This window comes from Tasmannia lanceolata, unplaced genomic scaffold (assembly GCF_043159265.1).
Source record: "Tasmannia lanceolata isolate RefF3 unplaced genomic scaffold, GAP_Taslan_0.1 ptg000003l, whole genome shotgun sequence".
Taxonomy (NCBI): domain Eukaryota; kingdom Viridiplantae; phylum Streptophyta; class Magnoliopsida; order Canellales; family Winteraceae; genus Tasmannia; species Tasmannia lanceolata.
In genome coordinates this window covers 60,893,863-60,920,026 of record NW_027518680.1, presented here as the reverse complement: position 1 = coordinate 60,920,026, position 26,164 = coordinate 60,893,863, and the positions used below count along the sequence as shown (strand labels likewise).

Below are 26,164 nucleotides of genomic sequence, written 5' to 3'. Positions count from 1 at the left end.
CCATTCATTTGTTGGGCCCTAATGATCCAACCATTCATTCTTGTTATTTTTTCGTAATAGAAATGAAATTGTGGGAAACGGTTCTCTAATAATAAATGTGTTTTGAGGATAAAAGTGTAGGTACATGAAAATAGGTGCTTTAAATGCTCCTTAACGAGTGCCCTTACGTTAGCAAAACCCTTCTTTTATAATTGGCTGTTGAGAGCTTTTAGGGAATTAGAATAACTTTTGACGGGTGGTTAAATAATAAAAGTCAAGATGAGTAAGGCCCATTATCAACACATGGTAGTGCAGATATCGGGCAAATATCGGTAGCATAAATTTTTAGGGCATTTCGTTTTGTTTACCCCTTTTGGTCTTTTCAAACGTACGACAACCTAATAAGCGAATATTTTCTAAAAGACCTTCTTGTGTCATTTTACTGACCTTTTGCAGGTGGTTTTGTTTACTGACATTGGCACTACCATGTTTTATTAACTGCACTAACTTTCTCTTGCAGTTAATTATTAAACAGTTGCCTAATGTTATTACATTTCCCAAAATAACTATCAGAGACCCATTAAAATAGAAAAGACATGAATAGCTGTCTAAGGTTAGTACATTTCCCAAAAAGCTATCAGAAGCCAATTAAAGTAGAAAAGACAAGCTGAGTTTATGCAATTATGAACAGATGGTAGTGCCAATATCAGATACCTTATTTTATCAAAAGCCATCTTTAAAGGGCAGAAAAGGAAGTAAAAGAAGATAAATCTAAAAAAGAGTTCCCCTTTTTTTGCTGGGTTTCTATTTTAGTGAGGAAATTTGAATAAAAGTGGTGGGGGTGCCATTAACAAAAGCAGGGGTGTCTTTAAGTGTGTCTCCGTCCCTTCTGTCATGTGCTTGACATTGACAAAGAGGTTTTTGTTTCGGAGTCACCCTAAATCTAACACCGACCGTTTTGGTTTCCCCACCTTCAAAGCTTTCCATTTCTGGAAAGTCCTGACCATTCCCTTAGATTTGGGGGGTGTATCTATCAAAAATTTATCATCTGTTTCATATGTTCTTCATGTGGGTCCCAACTGAAACATACTGCATCATTCTTATATCGCTCATATGGTACACGTAAAAGTAAACCTATCCCCCCCCACTATGTGATAAGTACACCTTCTTTCATTAAATTATAGATTTTGTTGAAGAGGATTAAAATGAATTGAATTGAATGGTGAGTAAGTGGTAGCTTTTTTATGAATTGAATGGTGGGTAAGTGGTATTAATGTAGAAACTAGTGGTAGATACAAGGATTGTGACATGTTAGGTGTGACCACCTTTTCATTTGCTGTTTATCCATAAAAGCTCCACCCAAGAACTAGTAAAGGGGTTTTGTGTTTAACTAAGAAAGTGAGAAGTGTTGAGGTTTTTTAGGTGAAACCTTTATATATAAGAATATGTGTTGAGTGGTGAGAAGTTTCTTCAGTGGGTCTGTTCAGTTGATGTATTATTGCCTGTAGAAATGGGGCGGAAACACCCATTTTTTCCATCGAAACGGATTGACTACATTTTCCTAACAACTAAACACCCATCTCACATATTTTCCTTCTCATTTGCTGCATTATTTCAATTTCTTTCTCAAGTCATTTCCATTTCCTTTCCGAGACTGATCAATCTAGTTTTAAATTTGAGTCCAATAATAGGTTTAAGGCTGACAATCGGTTGTCACTATCTGAAACAAACAGGGTCTAAGCTATGAGAAATGTTATTTAACTATTTGTACTTCAACACCCTCTCTCACATGTGGCTCTTCTTTAGGGTTGGCCTTACACGTGAATTTTTATATCAAGGAGTTGTTGGGGTTTGAACCCACGGGAGGCAATATCTCTAATAATATCATGAGAGACAACCAATTACTCCAAAAGCTTGAGTTGTTGTAGTTGGTATTATCTAATCATTTATACTTCACCATTGTCAAACCTACAAAAATACTCATGTCATCTTTGCACTTGTTATCTTATATTTTTCATCCGTAGTAGACCCTAGACCATCAATATTAGGCTCCTTAAAATGGATAGTATAGACCCTAGACCATCAATACTAGGTGCCCTAAAATGGAAAGTAGTAAGAAACCACCACTTGTAAAAGGAACCACTAGATTCTTTTTCTTAGGTGGACAAAGAAAGAGGAATAGGGAAAGTTGGCCATGAGGTGCACCCTATGGGGTTTGGTAAGGGTGACAGCCATCTCCTTTCCAAATCAAGCCATCTCACCTCTCAATTTTTATCACTTCCCATGACATTATTCTCTGTCAACAAGTCATGACTCATGAAGGGCTTGTAAGGGCACTGCCCATTGCCACTTTCCCTTTTTAAGTGGCCCCTATCTCACTCTCTCGCTTTACCTTCTTCAAAACAACTGCATACCTGAGCCTTTTTACTCTCTTCATTCATTACTTCCATAGGTTGTTGACACAGATTTTCCTAAAACATTGACACTTTCTCCCCATCTAAGCCCTTCTTTATCGGCCCCACAAAACATAGGGCATTTGTGTAGTAATCAAGGCCGTTGATCATCTAGTGTCACAACATAAGACATAGGTGCTTAAACAATTTTTTTTAAAACCCGGAACTGTGGACTAAGGCCCCAGGGTTAACCCTAAAATTTTATTAATACTCAAAAGGTTTGATACATTGGTTTTGAGAAACCCATCAAGACGAGAATCAAAACCAATCTAAAACAGATCTATAGTAGACATATAACAAAATATGAAAAGGAAAACTTCTTTCAAAAAGGGCCTAAATTACACATGAAAGAAACTTGAACCATCTTACCATGAGTTTTATTTTATAGGTTGCTTCAATTTATACAAATATCTGTCCCTCTAAGGCCCTCTTTGTTTACGATTATGCCGACCGATTTCGAGTCAAAAACCAATTATGGGACTCAAATTTACGTTTAATTTTGAGTCCAATAATTGGTTTTGGACTCGCAATTGGTTGGCATAATCTCAAACAGGACCTAAATTATGGAAACAAAATAAATTTCCTATGAAAAAACTTTCCACAAGAAACATTTTTCCTACGATCCAAACAAAGCAGTGTCTTAGGGCATGTTTGGAAACTATGAAAAAAAAAAATCCTAGATTTTAGGGTCATCCAGAGAGGTCTCTCCCTAAGGCACTATTCACTTGCCTTCTTGAGAAAGGAAAGGAGAAGAAAGTAAGCCAAATTTTCCCGTGATTAGACATGATTTGACATTTTCCGCCGTTCACTTGTTTTCTCGGAAAAGTGGAATTACACAGGTGAAAAATATAAATAATGACGTGGAAAACCAACTTTCTTGCACTTTCCCTCTAAATTTTCTCACCAAAAGGATGGGAAAATCACTTTCTTGAGAAAACCACTCAGCCTGCATACTTTCTTTTCCTTTCTTGGCCAAGTGAACAACAGAATTTTCTCATAAAAAGGAATTTTCTCACAGTTTCTTTTCCTTTCTTTTCCAGTTTTCCTCGTCAAACTCTTTTCCTTTCTTATCTTTTCCTGCAGCTAGAAAACAAGTGAACAGAGCCTAAAGGCTTGCAACTCGGGAAGGGAAGGTCGAGTTGAGTTTTTTTTTATGAGAAAACACGAGATTCATAAACACCACCCTACCTGATACAGTTTCTTGGGTCAGGTCAGGTTTTTATAATTTAGCTTAAGATAGTGGCTAATTTCAAAAATTGTAGAAAACAACACATCTTCACACCAAAAATCTCTAAATTTAAGTCATGAAGTGCACCAATTTAAAAAGGAAACATCATTTTTTCACATCACTCACCAAAAGCATCTATTATTTCTCCTTAGACATAATAGGCAACTTTGCTAATCCCCTTTTTCTGTACTCCTATCTGTTACATTTTCTCTTACATCTTTCGTTTTACACACTGTCTTATCCTATTCGATTTTCAATATTCCTATTTACTTTACTATTTACGGCGACGAAGAATATAAATATCACTATATTTATTCCTTTTTCTACTTCTTCTTCCAAGCGCAGGATAGCCCCAAGGGGTTGCCTAATATTTACAACGCTCTGGTAGTTAAGGGTCGAGATACTGTCGGTCAGCAACAAATTTATGTGACTTGTGAGGTACAGCAATTATTAGGAAATAATCGAGTTAGAGGCGTAGCTATGAGTGAGTGTATTTCAATGCTAATCACAATACATTATAAGTTAACCTTCATGAATTTAGTAACGAAATAATATATTTGCCCCTATTTTTACTTGGGACAGCCCCCTCTAGAGGGAGTTGTCCCAAGTAAAAAAAAAAAGCCAAATATATACTTCCCATTTAGTAAACACAAACTGGGTTCAACTTCATTAAATGATCAAATAACAACCCAAGTGAGAAAAATCTATTTGAATAATTAAAACTAATCAAAGGTGGACTTAATACATAAACTAATTATAATTATTAAAAAGTAAGATTTAATATTAGCACTCTACTTTGTTTTAATAATGGCAATATCTCTATAATTTACACTTTTCTAATTGACTATTAGAGGAAATTACAGTTTTGTTTTAAGGGGAGAGAGGGGAGGGATTACAGTTAATAAAAGCAAACACCCAAGAAGGCTGGTGTTTGGACTGCCAGAATCAGGAATCAAATTGGCAATCCTATTTTAATTCCTAATTAACAGAATGAAAAAAAAAATTAATTCAAAAAATGTTAAAAAAAAAAAAAAAAAAAAAAATCCTGACCAAGGATGATTCAAAAAATTACCTCCCCGGACTTGGTGACTTGGTGCCATCCCCACAAAACAAAGTTGATCAGTGATCCTGACCATCATATAGAATGGATTATTACAATTTGAATGGAAATTTAATCATTTTTCCTCCCTCTTCATCTTCTTTTCCAAAGGTCGCATAATCTTCGACCCAACCGACACCATGTCAATTCAGTCTCCAATCCAATTTTCAAAACATCATAGAAAACAAAGAGCAGTTTAGTCATTGCTGGTCTCAATCATTTCAAAGGCATTGTAACTTATATCTAGTATCCACAGTAATCTTACCCTAAATATGGAATATTCAGCCCTTAACACAAAACGAATTCAAGTATAAATGCATGCATCTGATGACAAGAAAGTATAATAAAGGCACAAAATCCACATTCTTGTCTTGTTTTTTCCTCTTTTTTTTTTGTCAAATTGTTTTCTAATAGAGTTCCTATGCCTAAACCAGGATGCCACTTTGCACAGATTGTATACATGAGACCAGACATTCCAAATCACTAACAACACCCAGATAAAACACATCAAATTAAAACATAAATTAAGAAGAAGCCTCCAGTTTGTGCAAGCACAGTCTGTTCTCTGCACTGTACAATTCCACATTACCAACAATTTTAAGAGCTAACTCCCAATAAAAAGCATACCTCCCCATGCCATGTCCTTTGCATCTGCATCATCTCTTTCGGCGTTTCGGTTCTACCTACAATATATAGAAACAAACCATGGAACTGAGATTTACTAATTAGCAATGACAATAAGCACTTGAGAACTTTAGATTGACAGGAGGATTAATATTAACCAGAGTAACTGTTCTATTCAACATTTCCAGCCAACTCTTAAGAGAACAATAGTTGCTGGATTTCTACAACAACTGCATGTTTGTTGTAACAGACTATCATTTGATTCATCACTCATGATATATGGTCATAACTTATGAGCCATTAGATGTTGACTGCAATTAGTGAGGTCAGTGAAGGAAAACTCGTGCAACCCATCACACAAACAAGTAATCACAATTTATGGTTTTCTAGAAACTATGTAATTACATGATTAACAAAAGCCAGTGACTGTTCTACTCAACAATTCCAACCAACTCTCAAGGCCTTGTTTGTTTTGGGTTTGAAAATTGATTTCGAGCCCAAAACCGATTCTCCGCAAAACTGGGTGTTTGGTTCGTAATGCAGAAAATACGTATTTTTGATGGGATATAGAATCGATTTGGGTCGAAAATCCATCCTATAACTATAAACCAAACACCCAATTTTGCCAATTTTGGACTCAGAAATCGATTCTCAAAATAAAAAAAAACAAATAGGGCATAGAGAACAATATTAGCAAGATAATCTATAAAACAGCATGTTTCATACTGCGAGTCACCAAAACCTACAGAAAATAACTGGTTCATCACTCATGATATCTGGTAACAAAGTACAAGCCATTAGATGGACAGTGATGACGGTAGGGGATCGAGTGAACAGAAAATATCAAACTCTTGCAACCCATCATCCAAACAAGAAACAAAAATGTGTGGTTTGCTAGCCACTGAACCAAATCATATACAAGACATAATGTTAAGTTTCCATCCATACAGCCATCAAAACTAGAAAAACAAGAAAACAATGACATTGTTCAAATTCGGAGAAAAAAAAGTAAAACTGGCATAAAAAACAGGTAAAACTTGTTCAGTTGAATAATAGACCCAACAATTCCATCATTGCCAATCTGATAAAAATCATATTGTATCATATAATCTGGAAAATAGACACCAATCAACATGAGTAAGAATAGCCAAACCTCAATTTCTTGAAGTATTGGAGCTAGAAACTTTTTTTTACTTAAAAACGGAATAACCAAGAAATCCCAATGCAATGTAGGATCTTGCACCAAACTTTACAAGCAAAAACACAAGGATACAATAGATGATCAAGGCTTTCTTCCTCTTTTTGACAAAAAGCACACATCTACTTGCAAGTCTAAAGCTTCTATGTTTGCGCCGATCACAATTAATTTATCATTTTTCGCACGACTATCCACATGATAGCCACTACCCTAGGTAGTGGTAGGGTCGCCTTCTGAATTTTAGCTATAGGGATCTAGCTCTATGTTTAGAAAATCATGGAAAATTAATTAATAGAGAGGGTCCCTTGCACACCTGGTATTCATATTCTTTTATATGGTACATGACTAGATAGGTTGCAAACTCTCGCCCCTCTATTGGTTGCTATGATATATAGGTCCGGGAATGTATGGCACAGCATAGACTCTCCAAACTATAAATCCTCCCAAACCATAGTACCCTCGCCCTCCCCACACTAATTCTAACTCAAGAATTAAACAAGGGTCTTGACAAACAATTGGTACACCATATTCCCGAACCTCTACCTAGAGTTAGGTCCCTACTCTCCCCATCCCAAATTCCCCCCCATATTTGTCCCCAATAATTGTGTGTCATAACTCACAAGGCATTTTTTCTTCACTCAATCACCAGAGCCATTTTCCTGCGAGAGCTTTGTTTCTAAATTTCAAATGGTATATTCCAAGTCTCCCTTGTTTTTTTGGGTTTGCTCACTTTTTTCTTTCTATTCCTCCCCCCCCCCCCCCCCCCCCCCCGGGCTAGTCTCCCTTGTTTTTAGGGTTTGCTCATTTTCTCCCATTTCATGAAATGTTTCAAGCTTTTTTCTTTCTATCCCCTCCCCCCCTTCTCTTCTCATAAGAAATCTCTCTGTAGTTTTTCCATTTTGTTAGCCACCTTCTTGGTATCTTAATAGCGATACAAAATGGACCAGAAGATTTTCCAATGCCGCCATAATACAGGAGATCCTCCCACCAAAAGAATGGTATTTCTTCTTCCACGATGTTAGTTTCCTTTCCATTCTTTCAATTACCAAATCTCAAAGGTATAATGTTGGCACAGTAACCCCTAAAGTCCAACGTAAGTAATTGAAAGTTTTTTTCTACATCTCATTGTATTTGCAAGCTCTTGGATCTATTCTTCTTTAACATAAGACCACTTATTAAAAAGTCAACCAAGTTTGCAGACAGCCTCCGAAGTACGAACATCCAATAATCATTTGAGAAATGATTTCTGGAGCTCCCATCATTCTATAAAAATATCTGTAGTTAAGGCTACTGCATCAGATCTGAACTTTGTAACCATGTCTCACAACAACAACAAGAAAAACAACAACAACAACTGAAGTGCATGGTTTTAAATTTCGGCAGAAACGTTTCAGTTTCGGCTGCGACCGAAATATTTCAGTTTCGGCCGCGACAGAAACGAAATTTACATGAAGTTGTTTCTTTACAAGATTTCAGCGAAATTTCACTGAAATTCCAAAATTTCGTTTTTAGCCTTTTTAACAAATTTTCGGTAGATCCATTGAAATTTTAAAAAAGTCCACCAAAATGTTATAATTCCCATCGAAATTTATGAAATATTCAACGAAATAGCCAAAATTTCCACTGAAATTGCCGAAATTTACACCGAAATTCTAGACATTTCGGTCGAAATAAGAAAAAAAAAAAAACGAAATCATAATCATATTTTTACATGATTTCGGCCAAAATCTTGGCCCGAAACCAAAATTTAAAACCTTGCTGAAGTGGTCCGCTCTAAAACCTAAGAACCTCAACCAAAAACATCATGTAGTTAAAAGTTGTCGATTCCCAACAACTAAAATGTCCACGGTAACATAGGCAAAATCTGGTTAATGCTTGCCAACAAATTCAATAACGTCAAAAGGGACTTCAGCATGTTGGAAGATATTGATCCAATTTGAAGTGATAGGATTGACTCCTAAACGGCAAAATTTTTAAGTGGAAATCAGCTTCAGAAAAAAGAAGAATATCTGTTGTGGCTTATCTTAAGAGTTATCTAGCTTTTTGGTCAATATTTTGGAAATTGTGGTATAACCCTATGGGCAAAAAAGATGAAAATCTAATTGAAAATTACACTGGCTCCTTCAGGGTATTTGCAATTTCAAAACAGACCCATCAGCCACAGGACAAAGTTAAAGAATCATAGGATAGCTGTAACGCTAAACAGCATATATGCCTTAGTTGTGGCTCATCATAATATGGCTAGGACTGAGTTATACACCATAATTAACTTACTCTCCAACCCTTGTACTACATGACAATAACAAAACTGATATTACATGAAATCATGCATAACATATGCACGGACGTTTTTTCCACACATTTTTGGTGAACGGCCTGATTTTAACATAACCAACCAACAGAATTGCAAGGTCTGAAGCATCCGATAACTATTCCCAAAGTATCCATACAGGTGATACAGGCCACAATTAATTTTCCCGCATCAAATGAAGGAATATTGTAGCAAAATCGTTATTTGCTTCTTTCCATGAACTATAAATTAGGAACTGGAAAAAAAGAGTTCATCCTCCCTTATGCAAGTGTCCAGCAATTTGCCAAAGTCACTGTGCATGATGTGAAAGCCTTCTAGGTGTCCACCAAATTGCCAAAATCAGTGTGCGTAATGTGAAAGCCTTCAAGGCCAGCCATTACATCCCTATAAGATAAACGGTTCTTTCTTGCTAAATCAGATTCTACGTGATAAAAAAATGTGCATCCCATTCCAAAAACAAAGTCCAAACTAGTAGAGAACATAAATAACATCAAGAGCACTTACGAAGTTTGCAAATGTAACCTATCATATAATCATAGAACTAACTAGAAATTTGTAAGGAGAATTCTCCAACCTAGCGAGAAGATATAATAGGACTCTAGAATCTAACAGGAAAAGAGAATCATGCCAACCAATTGAGAAGATCGTGACAATTTTGCAAGGATCAAACAGAATATCTTGAACAACGGAAGCACTAGCCAAAGCCTCCTAACTCAATATTACCCAACATGTGTTGCACCGTTGCATTTCCATTTAAAAGCTACAAGTCCGATGGCAACTAAATAAGCCATAGTCTTATGTTCTATAGTCATATTTCTGCTTGGCAAGAGGCCTAGTTTGAAAAATGACCCTACATGGATTGAGCTTAATAAAAGATGGGTAATCTCTTTAAAAGGCTCCACAATGCGGACATCAAAGATCAGCGTATTCACGATCAAATCCTTCAGTTGATATTGTTGGTGACCAATGCTTTCAAACTCATTATCGCATCATAATTGCAACTTTTTATGTGGCTCATATGAGTTCTCTTCCTGGCACTAATGTGCTCCTCATTGAGTACATCTAAGGATTCACAACAAAATATCGAGGCCCAAAGATCTTTCTTCATCCAACAGAAAACAACTAGTTATGGAAGCAAAGATCTAATAATCCCACAACAGACAATCACAAGAAAATCAATAGTGTGCCATGCATGGAAAAACTAGTGTTGTACACAATGAATTACACAAGGGAAATATACATACCTATCCCATTAAGCCTGAGGGAGAAAAGGAATAAAGAAAATCAGCATTCTCACCTTAGGTTCAGCATGTGGTGAAACAGGAAAAGTGTTCGGGGATCTTTTGGTATCATCGTCAGAGGAACATTCAGAACACAAAAAGTTTTCCAACTTTTTTGCTTGTTCGATAGTCATGTCCATACAAGAAGGATGAAACCTGCTAAGAAAATGATACATGTAAGATAAATGAAATAGAATACATGCAAGAACAACAACAACTAAAAGGAGCATCAAGAAAATCTCAATGAGTGGGAAGCATTTTCTTTCGGAAATAAAATCACTCTATTACAGCTCAAAAAAAAAATGGCAAGAAAGGCATTTCCAAATAGCAGATAAATGTAAGTATATAACATTAATTTTTGAAGATGTATCCAAGAAGTAAAGTTAGTTATATATAAAATCTTTAAAATGAATATAAACTCATTTATGAAAATTTTGCAAAAGCTCTATTAGGACTATTGACTTTGTTTCAAGAGAAGGAGAAGAAAGTACATAGAAAGGGCTGAGATTGCCAATATAAAGTTCAAAACAATCGACAATTCGCTAGCTAAAGCCCATTCAGTTGTTCATCAGAAAATATAAATATAGCTTACCCAAAGAAAATTCCCAAATCTCATCTAAAATGCACGCCCATGTCCAAGAATCTCATCTAAATTTAGAGTCGCACTCCACTAACAACCATTGACTTCTTACAAGAAATTCCCAAAGATTTTTTTTTTTAATGATAAATTCCAAAAGATAAATTCTAAAAGATAGTGGTCCTCCACCTCAATTGAATCATTTACACATAAGGGTCAAGAATACACACAGACTATCTTATCCTCATGATTTGGGGTAAGCCACCACTGCATGGCCCTTGCTAATCCTGGATTTCCCAAAGATCAACAAGCAAAATCAAGCTTAAGCACTCCAAAGGGGCTTCCCACTATGCTCAAATCTTCTCTCTTCTATTGTTATCTTCTAAGACAGACAGTTGATCTTTACGCAAGCCTTTCTCACTCACTCCCCAAACTCTTCTCTAGACAATGCCATTGAATCCATGTCACTATCTTCCAAGTAGGAATGATATTTTGGGTCTTTCTCTACCCCTCGTTTTCTATCATCTTTTTTTATGATCTAAACCCTCTCTTTTAGTTTTCCAACTTGTGTTTGGAGGCTTCGGGCAGATGTGTTTGCTGATTTTCGTCGTCGCTCGTGGTTGTGTATAACTGTATATTGTCGGCTTATTTCTATGTTTTGGAGCCACTGATCGCCGTCGTGGTTTTCTTCGTTGTTGTTGTTGTAGTTTTTCCTCCTTGTTGTTGTTGCTTTGCTGGTTTCAGTTTTTCCTCTCTTTTAGTTTTCCAGATTGTTGGGCCAATGATGTATCTCCATATCGCCGAGACTCTTTACTCGGGCGCTAATAATCTTGGATCTGCGATGTGTACTCGGAGCTTCTTCAGTTAGAACGTGGTGATATGTTGATCTCTGAGCATTACTCTCAGTCATGGAAACGTTTCGGCTGAAATATTTCCATTTCGGCCGCGACGGAAACGAAATTTACATGAAGTCGTTTCTTTACAAGATTTCGGCGAAATTTCGGTAATTTGTTTTTAGCCTTTTTTACAAAATTTCCACCGAAATTTTAATAAAGTCCACATAAATGTTATAATTCCCACCAAAATTTATGAAATATTCACCGAAATAGCCAAAATTTCCACTGAAATCGCCGAAATTTACATCGAAATTTGGTCGAAATATTAAAAAAAAAACGAAATCATAATTATATTTTTACATGATTTCGGCCTGAAACCGAAACGTTTCGGTTTTGGTGGTGACCGAAACCGAAATTTAAAACCTTGGTCTCAGTTTGTGATGCTCTATGAGTAGCTGGGCATGTATACGCCCTTTACCGTGGACCCTAAGCGCTAGCCAAGCCCCAGGAGGACTTGCGAGTAGTCCAATACTTGGACTCTTTGGGGCCTGAGTTTCTTCCGATTCGTTAGTAGATCGTTGGCTCGGGCACTTTACATTCTCATGATGAGGTTTTCTCTAGGGTGCAGCAGTCTATGAGGGTTGAGGTGCCAGTCGACTCTTCCACCGAGCGATCTGCTCTTGTTGTCCAGTCTAGCTATGGTTTGGTGGTCGTGGACGCCGGCCGTGGTCACGGTACTGGTCGGGACTCAGGGGGAGGCTGTGGCGTTGGGGGCCGTGGATCCTGGGTCTGCACTCACTGTGGTTTGGAGGGTCATTCTATTGATTTTGGTCATGACTTACATCCCGAGTTGCATCCTCCCCGATATGCTCATCATGTTTCTATTGCTGCTTCAGAGAGCTCTGCTCCCTCTCCTGCACCAATTGATCATGCAGACCTTGGTTGCGTCACGTGCCGAGTATGAGGCTCTCTTGCGCTCACAGGAAAAAGGCAAGCAGCCCACTACCACTCTCGCCAAAGTAGCATCCCATCCTGTTTTCTCAGTAGTTCTGGCTATTGGCTCATTGATTCTAGAGCCTTCAACCATATGATCGGTAAACCTAGTTTTGCTTACTTCTTTTCAATCATCTTCCTCATCTGGCACTTCAGTCACATTAGCTGATGGGACTACCTCTCTGGTTTCTGGAGTTGGGACCGCATCACCTAATTCTAGCCTGTCTCTTTGCTCGATTATTTTTCTGTACAACTAGCTTTCCTTAATCCCTTGTGCCAGTCTTGAACCCAAAAGCTCATCGCAACATAGCATCTATTGGCTCAAACCACTTGAGCATGTAGGAGATTGGTTCTTTCCATGGTTTCAAATTTCGGTTTCGGAATGCATTTCGGTCCTCACCAAAACCGAAATTTCGGCCGAAATTTGACAAAACCATTAAAAATAATATTTTATTCCATACCAAATTTAGGCCGAAATTACCGAAATTTGATAATTTCGGTCGAAATTTCAAGAAAATATTAAATAATTAAAAACTCTTTTTACCGGCGGTCATGACGCTATATCCAAAAGAAAGACCGCTGATTAGGGGTGTAAACGAGCCAAGCCGAGCCGAGCTTGGCCAGGCTTGGCTCGGCTCGTTAAGCTCAAAGGCTCGGCTCGGTCAGGCTCGGCTCGGCTCGCGAGCCGCTCGCGAGCCTTATCGAGCTTGGGTTTATCGAGCTTGGGTTATAAAGTTTCGCACATGGCAAAGGTGGCTAGCAAAAGTAAATAAGAAAAAAAAAAGTAATCATTACAAACAAAAAGTAAAATAGCTGAATTTATAAAGTTTAAAATGAAAAATTACCAACAAAAGGTAGAAAATTATGATAATTAAGAAAAAAAATACCAACAAAAGGTAAAAAGTTATGACAATTACGGGAAAAAATTAATTTCTCCCGAGAATTACAATCCCCGATTTTTCTCAAAAAAACACAACCGTTTGATACGCAACTGCCCTCAGTATGTTTTTGCAGATGATGTTGACATGACAACACCAACCTCGTGATGAAATCTTTATGCCTCCAGCTGTTTCCCTTATTTTTTTCTTGGGACAGCCTACTGTATTATGTATTATATTTAGGACTATTCTTTTATACAAAAGTGGTTTTCTTAACGAGCCTTAACGAGCCGAGCCTGGCCTAACTCGGGCTCGGCTCGTTAAGGATTCGAGCCGAGCTTTTTTCGAGCCGAGCTCGAGCAAGCTTCCGAGCCCGAGCCAAAATTGACACCCTCACCGCTGATATATCAAAAAATTAAAAAAATCGAGATATTGGTTGAATATCCTAAAATTTCGGGAGAATTTTCGACCGAAAAATGTACCGTTTCGAGTATGTGTGATTTCGATTTCGGTTTTCACCGAAATCTGAAATTTCGAATTTCAATCGAAATTTAAAACCATGGTTCTTTCCTCGGTTATTTGTGTTCCTAGTTTTCCCTTTGATATGATTGCAGTTAGTCAGCTTACTAAAAATCTTCATTGTTCTGAAACTTTCTTTCCTTCATATTGTACATTTAAGGATCTAACGATTAGGGGGAGGATTAGTTCGAGTCATGCAGTGAACGGTCTCTATTATCTTGATTGAGAGGTTACTGGTATTGCTTTGCGAAGTTCGGTTAATTCGTTTCAGTGGCATTGTCGTTTGGGCCACCCTCTGGCGGATAGGTTGTAGCATTCCTCAATTGTGTCCAGTCCAGTTAGTCAGTTTGAGTGTGAGTCATGTCAGTTTGGTAAACATCATCGTGTCTCTTTTCCGTCTAGATATGTCCATCGTGTATCGAGTCCTTTTGAGTTAGGGCATCCAGATGTATGGGGTCCATGTTGGACAACTTCGATATTTGGTTTTAAATATTTCATTGTATTTGTTGATGATTTCTCAAGAATGACATGGCTATTCTTAATAAAAGATCGTTTAGAGGTGTTTCATACATTTCACACTTTTTATTTTAAGGTTTCTAATCAATACAGATGTTCTATTAAATGCTAGTGAAGTGATAATGCCTGTGAATATTTCTCTGCCTCTAATGGATTTTAGCAGTTTTTAGCTAGTCGTGGTAATGTTCACCGATATTCATGTGCTTACACCCAATGAAGCACGGATACGTAGGGCTGCAACTCGAGCCGGGTTTTACCCGACCCGCATCGACCCGACCCGAAAATAGCCTGGGTTGGGTTCAGGTTTCATGGGTTTCGGGTCGAGCCGGATTGAGCATTCAAAAGCCCGCATGAATCTCGGGTCGAGCCGGGTTTGAAGGGGCCCGACCCGACTCGAGTTACATAAGTTATAGTATGTACATTTTTTTCTATTGTTAGTTAAAAGTTAAAAGTATAAACCCACGCACCCACTGTTATTGTATTTGAGTGTAATTTCTGCTTCTATGAGTTGAGTTGATTCAAGTGTTTGATTCAGCATTGTTTGATTGTAATTACAACATTGTTTGATTACAGCATTGTTTGATTCAAGTGTAATGTGAGTGTAATTACATCATTGTTTGATTCAAGTGTAATGTGAGTGTAATTTCTACTTCTATGAGTTGAGTTGCCTTGCCAAACAAGAATTTTCCTTAAAAAATTGCGTCAACGTGAAAAAACCCGACCTGACCCGAGATTTATCATGGGTAGGGCCGGGTTTGGGAATCGTGGGTTTTCCGGAAAAAAACCCGACCCGACCCGACCCGAGATATTTCTCGGGTAGGGTTGGGTTCTCCAAAACCCAACCCGCCCGACCCGAGTTGCAGCCCTACGGATACGGGTACGGGGTGTGGGAACGACACAATACGGGTACGTGGATACGTGATTTAAAAAAAAAAAAAGGATACGGGTACGTTGGGGGTACACTGAATATAATGTATTTTAATATTTTAATATATATTTATAAAAATAAAAAAATAAATATTTTGTTAAAGAATTCAAACAATTTAATTGGAGAACAATCAAATAACAATAACATCACCAAAATCTAATAGTACTTCACCAAAATCTAATATTACTTCTAATTTGTTAGGTTTTTAATTACGGGATATATATATATATATATATATATATATATATATTATAGATATTTTCATATATTCAACCCCCCCTTTTGTTAATTGGGACAGCCCCTCTATTGTAAATCTGTAATCTTGATTTAATTAGAACTGGGTGCGCACCTGATACTACACAAACCCCCAAACTGGATTTTCATTTTGTTTGATGTTTGGGTGCGTACCCGGTACGCACCTAAAGAGTACCCAAGAGCACCCGCACCAGATACGCACCCAACACAGGTGCGTGGGCCTCCGGGGAGTACTTGTGCTTCTTAGCCTACACGTCTCAGGAGAATGGGGTTGTTGAGAGGAAACTTCGGTATCTTCTGGATATGGCACGCACCATTATGTTTTAGATGCATGTCCCAGAGCCTTATTGGGCTGATGTTGTTCTCACTTCTTATTTTTTAGCAAATTGTTTACCGTCTTCTATTTTGTATCCGTCCAGTGACCCTTTTCCTCTGTTCAAAAGAGTCTTTGGTTGTGTATGTTTTGTACATAATCTCAATCCTGGCCAAGATAAGCTTGATCCTTGTGCAGAGAAGTGCATCTTTCTTGGCTACTCCAGGACTCAGAAGGGATACCATTGTTACAGTCCTAAGCTACGGAAAGTTTATGTGTTTGTCGATGTCATGTTTTTTGAGGATTCCCGGCACTTCGCCCTCTCGGCTGAGTTGTCCATTGCTGATCCTCCTCTTCCACTTCCGTTACCATTCATGCCTTTGTATCCTTCACCGTCTCCAGTGAAGGTTTACTCCCGTGGTACTCGACAGGTTGTTCTACCCATGGTTTTAAATTTTGGTTTCGATTATAATTTCGGTCTTGACAGAAATCAAAATTTCAGCTGAATCTGGTAATTAAAAAGAATTATTATTTACTTATTTACCAAATTTCGGCTGAAATTTCAGAATATTTCTATATTTAAAAAAAACATTCAATTTCTTGAAATTTCGAAATTTGAGCCGAAATTTGGTAAAAGCCAAAATTTCGGATTTCATCAAATTTCGGTTTCGATCTCAACTGGAAATTGGCCAAAATTTAAAACCATGCTTCTACCTAAGTGTGCAGTTGGCCCTTCATGCGGCCCACCTCCTTCTCAGCCTACCGGATCCAACCACGATGTTTCTTCTCGTATGGCTGATGATGCACCAGTCTCATCTCGCACGCGTTCTCATTCTTATTTTTCATTCTATATCTGATGTTGTTTCTTATGCTCGGCTTTCGCTTGGTTACAGTTCTTTTGTGTCTGCCAAGTCCTTTGTTTCTATTCCTCATTCTATTGCCGAGGCATTAGCTCATCTAGGTTGGCGGGCTGCAATGGATGCTGAGATGGTTGCCTTGACTCTAATAATACGTGGTAGTTGGTTTCAATGCCATCAAGTGCGCATGCCGTAGGTTGTCATTGGGTCTTTTTAGTGAAATACCTACCTGATGGGACAATTGAACGATTGTATACACAGACATTTTGCGTGGATTACACAGAGACGTTCTCCCCTGTGCCCAAAATTCCTGTAGTTCGTATCGTGATCTCTCTTGCAGTGAACATGTGTTGTGCTGGCCTCTTTTTCAGGTGGACGTTAAAAATGCCTTCTTGCATGGCGATCTGAAGGAAGAAGTCTACATGGAGCAACCTTCTGGGTTTGTTGCTCAAGGGGAGATGAAGCATGTAGTTTGCCGTTTGAGTAAAGCCTTGTATGGCCTTCAGCAATCGCCTCGTGCTTGGTTTGGGAGGTTCAGTGAGGCGTTAATGCAATTTGGCATGAAACAATGTGTTGTTGACCATTATTTTTTTAGTTCTCAGTCTAAAGAAGGTTGCATCTTTCTAATAACTTATGTGAATGATATTATTATTATTACTGGGAGCAACAACGAAGGCATACAGAAACTAAAGGATTTTCTTCGGAAGGAATTTTGCACTAAAGATCTTGTCTGCCTTAAGTATTTTCTTGGAGTGGAAGTAGCTTATGACTATCACAAAGGAAATATACATTGGATATATTGGAAGAAACGAGACTTTTGGGAGTGTAACCAGCTGAAGTACCTATGGACCCCAATATCAAGCTCCTTCCTAATCAAGGGGTTACTAGAGGATCCAGGCAGATCCAGACAACTGGTTGGTAAGCTGATTTATCTTACTGCGACCCGTCCAGACATCTGATTTGCAGTCAGTGTAGTTAGCCAGTTCATGAGTTCACCATGCACATCTCATTGGACGGCAGTCACCCAGATCATGAGATATCTGAAGAAAGCTCTTGGTAGAGGATTGTTCTTCAGAAAGCATAATCATATGAGAATAGAGGGGTATACTGATGCAGACTGGGCAGGATCTCCTGCAGACAGGAGATCTACTACAGGGTACTGCACCTTCATTGGGGGTAACTTGGTTTAATGGAAAAGTAAAAAGCAAGATGTTGTAACTAGGTGCAGAAGCAGAGTACAAGGCCATGGCTCATTCATGTTGTGAATTAATTTGTTGAGATCTTTTTTGTCAAAGATTGGCTTACCCTCGTCATCACCAACCTCATTGTATTTTGATAATAAGGCAGCAGTTCATATTGCTTCCAATATGGTATTTCATGAGAGGACGAAGCACATTGAGGTGAACTGTCATTTTATTTGTCAGACTTCAGGAAAAGGAGATTTGTACTGTTTTCACTAGATCAAAGATCAGATAGCTGACATGTTTACTAAACCTCTAGGCAGAGTGAGGTTAAGTGATACGTGTACCAAGCTAGGGATGTATGACACACACACACACACACACACACACACACACACTTCAGCTTGAGAGGAGTGTTGGACGTAGCAGTGCAATTACATACCCATGTTGGGGTATTTTAGTCATTATACATGAACCCTAGTCAGATACATATATAATACATGTTTTGAGAGGGAGAGATACTTCAACTCTCTCATCTCCTTCCTCTCCATCTCTTCTCTCATCTATCTTCTATCTTCTCTCTTCTCTCTATCTTTCATGGAGATTAGAATACCACGAACAAAAAGAAAGCTAAAACAGAAGTCATCTGGACCTAGATCCTTGTCTCTTTCAACCCAAAACATAGCGATTTTTATCTCCTCAAGGCAAACACCCTCCCAAGCTCTTCTTTCTGCTTCCATTGATTTCTCAAACCTCGGACTCTCCAAAGAAAGCTTTTCCCCAATTATCAGCATAGTATAAGGGACTGCAGAAATCAACAATCAAAGCACAAATCATCTCTAAGTTTTTTGATCAAATCTCATGCACCATTAGGCTTAGGATACAGTTATATCTTTCTCTAGCACTCACAATGAAGTAAGAGTATTTATCACCTCCCCTTAGCTACTTAAAACTCTACACATGCCACCAACTTATACTCCCATCAACAACTTTCTTCTAAACTTCCTCGAGAGTTCTCCTCTTCTTTTCTTTGAGGCTTAAGGAGCTTGTTCCTTTTTCCAATCAATGATGACAAATTCTTCCAAAAAGTAGGAGCTTTTTAACCTCGATATCACCAAAGATCACATGATTCCACTTCTTGATATATTCTTCAACACGACATCGTTATAGTCATCTCATAAGGCTATAACCAGCCTAACCATCCACCAAGAATGTATTGCACCTATCTTCCAATTTGAACACAATGTCGTCTCTGAAGGCCTTATGATTTCAAATCTTAAGGGAGAACAGGGCACAAGATCATGTGTGTAAATACAACAAGACAATGATATGACAACAATCTAAGAAGGGCATATTGGAGTACGCACATAACCATTGGCTGCTATTGACACTAGATGTCCAGAGGTATGTTGAGAGGTGCCACACATGTCAGTTAGAGAAGGGAATTGCCACAAACGCAGGTTTGTACATGCTTTTACTTACTCCAGATTCACTATGGGCTGATTTATCCATGGATTTTATGCTCAATTTGCCGCACACCCCAGGAGTATGGATAGTGTATTTGTGGCCGTTGATAGATTTTCTAAAATGGCTCACTTCATTGCATGCAGAAAGGCCACGAAGACGAGTAGTATTGTTATCAGGGAGATTGTACGGCTTCATGGCGTACCCATATCTATAGCTTCTAATAGGGATCGAAAGGTTGTGAGTCATTTTTTTGTGGCATTTATGAATAAAAAAGGCACATTATCGAATTTCAGTAGTGCTTAACTCATCATATGGATGGCCAAACAGAGGTAGTAAACAGGAGCATTCGCAATTTATTTCGGAGTTTGGTTGGTGAGGCACCAGGAAAGTGTGATTTGTATTTGGGCCAGGCCAAGTTGCTTTTAATAAGTCACAAAATTGGAGGTCCTCACCGTTTCAAAATGTACACGACTATAATTCTCGCAATGCTCTAATCATTCCAAAAAAAAAATTCTCACACTGCTCTAGACCTATCTCCACTATCAACAACTGGTCTAATGAATGGGAGGGCGGAATATATGATTGAGATGGTAAACGTCAAGTATAAAGCTCATGCCGAACAAGAATAGAATACGGTTGGTATTTGATGTAGGGGTCTATGTGAGGGCTGTTTTTACTCCAGATCATTTCTCAGTTGGTGATTATAACAAGCTGCGCAATAGTTGATAGAGAAGATCAATGATAACACATATTGCCTAAAGTTGTCAAGCTACCTGAAGACTTCCAACCTTTTTAATGTGAACCATCTAGTTCCTCATTATGGCAATGATACCAGCAATGATCCCTTACAAATGAGAGGAATCCTTCTCAACTAGGAGAGAAGGATAAAGAGCAGGTTGCAGACAAATTGTGTAGCAAAACTTATCAAAGAAATCTTTTCAAAAAGTATAAAAAAAAAAACTTAATCACGCAATGATAAAAAGGACATGCAAAACTCAGTTATTGTGACTAAGGATTATCAGTGCTCAGCTTTGTCTCTGTGGGCCTCAAAGGCATTTTTCATTATTTTTCCCCTTCAACGTGATGCACGTAATAGTTGTGGACCCCATTTTCATGAGTTATTCCTTTGGATTTCCTGTGCCCTTTTTTTAGGAGGAGTAAGTTTTTGAGTAATTTTTGTAGGCAACTTAATCAAGAACAAAGGAGGCCCCATTTCTCGGCTTCCGTCTTCAAGAAAAGGTGGATACTTAGGGGGTTTTCAGCCACTTGGGATCAAGACTTATGGTTGTTTTTTCATTGCATTTCGTGGTTTATTGCACATGTGCCCGTGCCACTTGGTCACTTTCCATAACTCCCAGCAGTAACAAACTAAGTAATTAACAAGTTCCCAAATTCAAAGATCTTAACCTCCACCCAGTTTGATTGTGGATAGTCCTTACCTCCCTTTCTGAAAAGACATCTTGTGATGGTAGTACAATAACCAAACAATTATCTTCTTCACCTAACTCACACAAATCAATCTCTTATGAATAGGTTGCAGCAGCTGACTACCTAAGAAAATAATAATCATTTGCAGTGGACCACCACCTCCCTCAACAGAGCCCATCAAGTGGTCCACCACCAACTCCCAAAACTGCTTGTCTCATAACTTCTTTAAGGCACTCAACTCCTCCCAAACCTCTCTCGCAATAACTAAGCATTGACATCGTGTTTAGAAGATTTAAAGATTGTACTACCTTGAACCCAAATATCTATCACTAGGAGATTTGTTTTCCATATTATCCACCAACAGGCACTTCATATGGAAGAAGAGGGGGGAAGACGAGAAAAGAAGAGGAGGAAATGAGAGATGAGAATTCGTGGGAGGTAAGGAGTTGTAACTCCAACCCCATGATCACTTGTATATATTGACATAAAGTTCTCAAAACTACATAAGTTGCCACTAAGGGCTATTAAAGATGGGGCACGTTCTATCAATGCATACAAACATAAAGTTAAGCGATGGAACTACACCAAAACATAGATATAAATCAACACAAACTAACTTTAACTCTTAACATTGCCCCTCATGTTGGGGCATTAGATATCATCCATGCCTAGCTCGGAAGTTGGAACACATACTACCAAACTGGCTTTGACCAAGAGTCTATATAAACAAGTCCACTAAGTTGATCTTCTAACCACACGTAATAGATATTAGCTTGATTGTGACCTTCTCACGAACAAAGTGGCAATCCACTTAAATGTGCTTGAGTAAAACCTTTAAGTCCCATAAGAGTCTTCAATTACATCAACTCACATTCAGTAAGAGTCATCTTACGATATTACATCTTTTGCCAAAACAAAAACATCACATCCTCTAATAGAATCACCTCTGCTTGCTGAAGATTTCAAGGAAGAGACCTCTCTAATACCAACACAATCCCTCAGAAGGCAGCACAATCCACATGAAGGCGCAATAGTCATCACAAAAGCATAGTAACCCACATGAAAAATGTATAGCAGCTCACAAGGTGGAACAACATTTCAACCCAATGTGATAGTGGTCCACATGAAGGCATAACCGTCCAAATGAAGATTGCACCATGTTTCAAGATAGCCTACTCACAGCAACAGTTCACAAGAAGCAACGGTCCACACCAAGACTACACGATAGACCACACGATGCAGCTAGACAGCAAGCATACCACAATCGATAAGAAGACTGCACAACAATCCACATGAAGGGTGAACCACATACACATGCGGAGGCTGCAAAGTAGCCACATAAAGGCTACACAATAGTCAGAAGCAACCCACACAAGGCAGCTCCATAGTCCACACCAAACAACACAACATTCCAATCCTCACAGATAGGCTTGGCACCATGGTTTTAAATTTCCACCGAAACCGACACGAAATGTTTCCATTTCCATCCCCACCGAAACCAAAATGACCGAAATGCATAAACTAAAATCGTAAGTGTAACCGTCGTATACTATATTAGTATGTATTATATAATTATATTTATACGAAGTGAATGCAAAATGTGGTGCATCCATTATTTATAAATATTTATATGAATTGCATGTGAAATATGGCAGGTCTAAATTGTTTGACATGTGCGATATTCACGTCATTAGGTGTTTGATGTTTTAAAACCATTATGGATGGTTGTCTTGCTTATATGATGATTTTTAAGTGGGTATTTGTGTTTATTCTAGCTTGTCCCGAAGTTTCATTTTTAAATTCTATCATTTGCATATGTTTTCATACGTTTCCTTGATTTTACAGGATTTCCACCGAAACCGAAATGTTTCTGTTTCCGTGGCGACCGAAATTGAAACTGAAACCGAAATTTAAAACCTTGCCGGCACAATCATCAAGGTTCAAGACAGCCCACTCGCAACAGCAATTCACACAACGCAACAGTCCACACAAAGAGTGCACAATAGTACACACAAGCAGCCACACAGTAAGAGAGTACTACAATCCATAAGAAGATTACACAGCAGTCCACATGAACAGCCCACACGAGGGTTACAAATGACCCATAATATCCTACATGAAGGCTACACAATAGTCTAAAGCAACCTACACAAAGCAGCTCCACAGTCCACACTAGACACACCACAACAGCCCAATCCTCACAAATAGGTTAGGGACAATCACTGATTAGGGTAGCAGACTAGGTACTTCACACAACACACAAAGGCACAAATTAGGGCAGCAAGCTAGCTACTCAAAAGTAGCTTTAATAGCTTTAATACCTTGTTAAATTTTTAATAATCCATCCACAAGCACATCATAAGGAAGAAGAGGAAGGAAAAAGAGACAGGCTGCATACTAATGATGATATAGACTTGCTATAATCCAATCATGAAACTCACTGCATACTAACGGCTATGGGGAGGGGATAAACTTTCTGCAAGTTGCTCTTAGGAATTTGATATAAGAAGCACACTCAACGCTTAATGCAATGAGAGGTGTGAACAAAAAAAATAACTATCAACAAGTGCATAAAACAAGGGACAAAACTATCTTGAAGAAATAAATAGGACGATGCCAATTACCATTTCTAAAAGAAAAAAGTGTTATTGTCATTGACAGTAGTGCTTTATTACTAGTATGTATTATCAACATTGTTCTTGTTAGAAGAGACAACAAATGAACAATTTCTTTGAGATGATTAATGGTTACCAGTCCTTGCACCCCTCGCACTGAACCATGAGGTCATCTGGGTTGTAAGGCATCTCACATTTGCAATACCTTCAAAAATCACACAACAAAGACCAAAAAATTTCAAAAAATCAATAAAAGAAAAAGAAAAATAGCAATAATAACGACTAAAATGGAGAGGAAGTGCAATTAGACTGAGAATTACACAGCGACACGGTCGGGAGTGAAGCCGCCAGTGGAGGCCTTGTACTCGAATCGGCAAAAGTAATCCTCGGCGCCAACATTCTCCAACTTGGTGTAGTTCTTAAAGGAGTGGACAATGCACTTGCCTTCAATAGTGTGCGCGCTCTGAACATCATAATGATCAGATAGGAACAACTCTTTGGCACCATGGAACTGCCTCCTCCCTCCCATGGATTCCTCTGGCCGGTAGTACCACCTCACCCGAACCTTCACATTACTCCGGTGGTCAACCTCGATCTTCTCCACCCGAGCCACGTAAGGTGGCTTGCCTGAATCCGAAGGCCGCATCAGTACACAGTCTCCAGCTGTCATAATGTCATGCATCAAAAAAACAGGAAAAAAAACTCCATTAAAACACTTGTATCTCAAGATGGAACCATTCGCCAGGTGTCATAATGTCATGCATCAAAAGCCAGGAAAAAATCCTCATTAAAACAGTTGTATCTCAAGATCTAACCGTTCACCAGCTGTCAGAATGTCATGCATCAAAAACCCAGGAAAAAAAAAACTCCATTAAAACAGTTGTATCTCAATATCTAACCGTTGGAATGAGCTAAATTTTGGATATGTTTTGGTTCCGTAAGTCTGTTAGATGGGTTTCAAATTTCAGGTCGATCGGAATAGATTTAGTATATGATTTGTTAACTTAAGCCTACATCAAAAAAATCCATACAACTCAAAAATATTGAAAAATAAAATGGTGAGTTAGGTTTATTATACCTTTGACAACCTTATGAGTGCCTTTGATGGTGTAGGAATCCAAATCCTTCTTACCAGGCTTTGTCTTTGCCATGCTCTATCTCTCTCTCGTTGAAGTTTGCCTCTAAATCCTTGCTTTTTCTCTATCTAACTAAAAATCCAAAGCCCAAATCCATCTTTTTTTCTGGGTTTGATCGATAGATAAGAGATGGGTTTTTTCAGGGGAATGAAATGGTGGTGGAGAAGGGTTTTGAAACCCTAGGGAGGTGGAGAGTCGTGGTGGTGAAGGTGGAAAAACACAAACCCTAGCTCACGCGAGTGCGAGATTTCTCTGGCCATGCTTTGTTGCATGCTCATCTACACCATCCATTCATCCATCCATGGATAATCTCTCCCGTACGTATGTAAATATGTGGGTTTATGTACCATTATTACATGTATGTGGGTTTTGAGCTCATGTCTAGGACAGTATCATATGTGTATCTGAAATGTACGGTCAGGGTATGGATGGGTTATTGAGGATGATGAGAGCATCTTATTCCCCAATTGGGTGAGATTGTTTTCCATTGGATTTTGATAATTTGATCTTTTTTGGGTTCAAATTTTTGTGATCATCCATATGTCAAGTGTCATGATTTATGGGTATTGGCCCATCCATGGGATGACCCATTAGATCAAAATCCCCAATCTCTTTTATGACTAACAACATAGTTTCAGAGACTTTGACTCTTGTGGGTGTTGTGGAAGGTGTAATGCTTCAAGCAACCTCTTGCTTGACCTAATTACTCTAACAGTTTTACGGGGATGCTAGTGTTGGTTAATCAACACCAGCCAAATTGGAGCACTTCAAATTTTAAATCGACAAAAAAGGCTAATGATATCTGGACAATGATTTGATAATGGAACGAACTTACCTTGTTTTACATGTTTTGATAATCAAACACACTAGCACAGGCATCATCAAGTTCGTCCCCACCCCCCACCCCACAAAAAAAGAAAAGAAAAGAAAAGAAAACTTAAAGCATAACCATATTCACTCAATCAATGTTTAACCTATTGTGTAACATATGCTCTCTCTCTCTCTCATATATATATACCATGCAAAAACATTTCATTTGGGTATGTTACATCGTTTAAGTCCACCTACAATCCTAGAAGGGGCAAAGATGAATTAAATGGAAAGCCATTTCACAGCTCACTTTTGCTTGAAATAAAAGCCACCCAAGATGAATTAAATGAATAACACAAAATGTGCTAGAAAGTGAGCCGGTGTGGTAGACAAAATCTGCAAAGAGTGAGCTCATGTGGCTCTTCTCTCCTGCAAAAGTGAACCAGGCTTTCCACAAAATTGCCTATCAAATCCCTAACTTAGACTTCCATTTTTTCCAATAGGCTGATGATATCGGCACTACCTTGTTTTGATAGTGTGACTAACTCACATTGTCTTTTATTATTTAAGCATACAATTCCCAAAAATGCTCTCCACAGCTAATTAATAATAAAAGACAAGGTGAATTAGTCCCATTATCAAAATATGGTAGTGCACTAGCACAATGGTATCATCTATATTAA

The 26,164-nt window shown here is 38.4% G+C and overlaps 1 protein-coding gene across 2 annotated transcripts; it reads right to left on the bottom strand.

Annotated features, from left to right (window-relative positions):
- Positions 1–5,100: 5,100 nt before the first annotated feature.
- On the bottom strand, positions 5,101–25,097 carry LOC143857745 (chromatin remodeling protein EBS-like). 2 transcript variants are annotated; one of them, XM_077368211.1, is made up of 5 exons: positions 24,614–25,097; positions 23,856–24,198; positions 23,672–23,740; positions 10,190–10,331; positions 5,101–5,442 (listed from the first exon to the last, which is right to left on the bottom strand). In XM_077368211.1, exons 1-5 carry the CDS (start codon positions 24,684–24,686, stop codon positions 5,416–5,418), a joined length of 654 nt encoding a protein of 217 aa, XP_077224326.1. In that variant the 5' UTR covers positions 24,687–25,097; the 3' UTR covers positions 5,101–5,415. The 2 variants fall into 2 exon arrangements, with proteins under 2 accessions (XP_077224326.1, XP_077224332.1); XM_077368217.1 differs by having other exon boundaries at positions 10,190–10,328; positions 24,614–25,087.
- Between the last annotated feature and the right edge of the window lie 1,067 nt (positions 25,098–26,164).

Bases quoted from the DNA above. Each gene is read 5' to 3' on its own strand.
- LOC143857745 (XM_077368211.1), bottom strand. From the start codon at position 24,686: ATGGCAAAGACAAAGCCTGGTAAGAAGGATTTGGATTCCTACACCATC. The intron at 24,199-24,613 runs GTATAATAAACC...ACATTATGACAG, and splicing joins CACTCATAAGGTTGTCAAAG to CTGGAGACTGTGTACTGATG. The intron at 10,332-23,671 runs GTAACCATTAAT...TCATTTTCTTAG, and splicing joins TGCGAGGGGTGCAAGGACTG to CAGGTTTCATCCTTCTTGTA.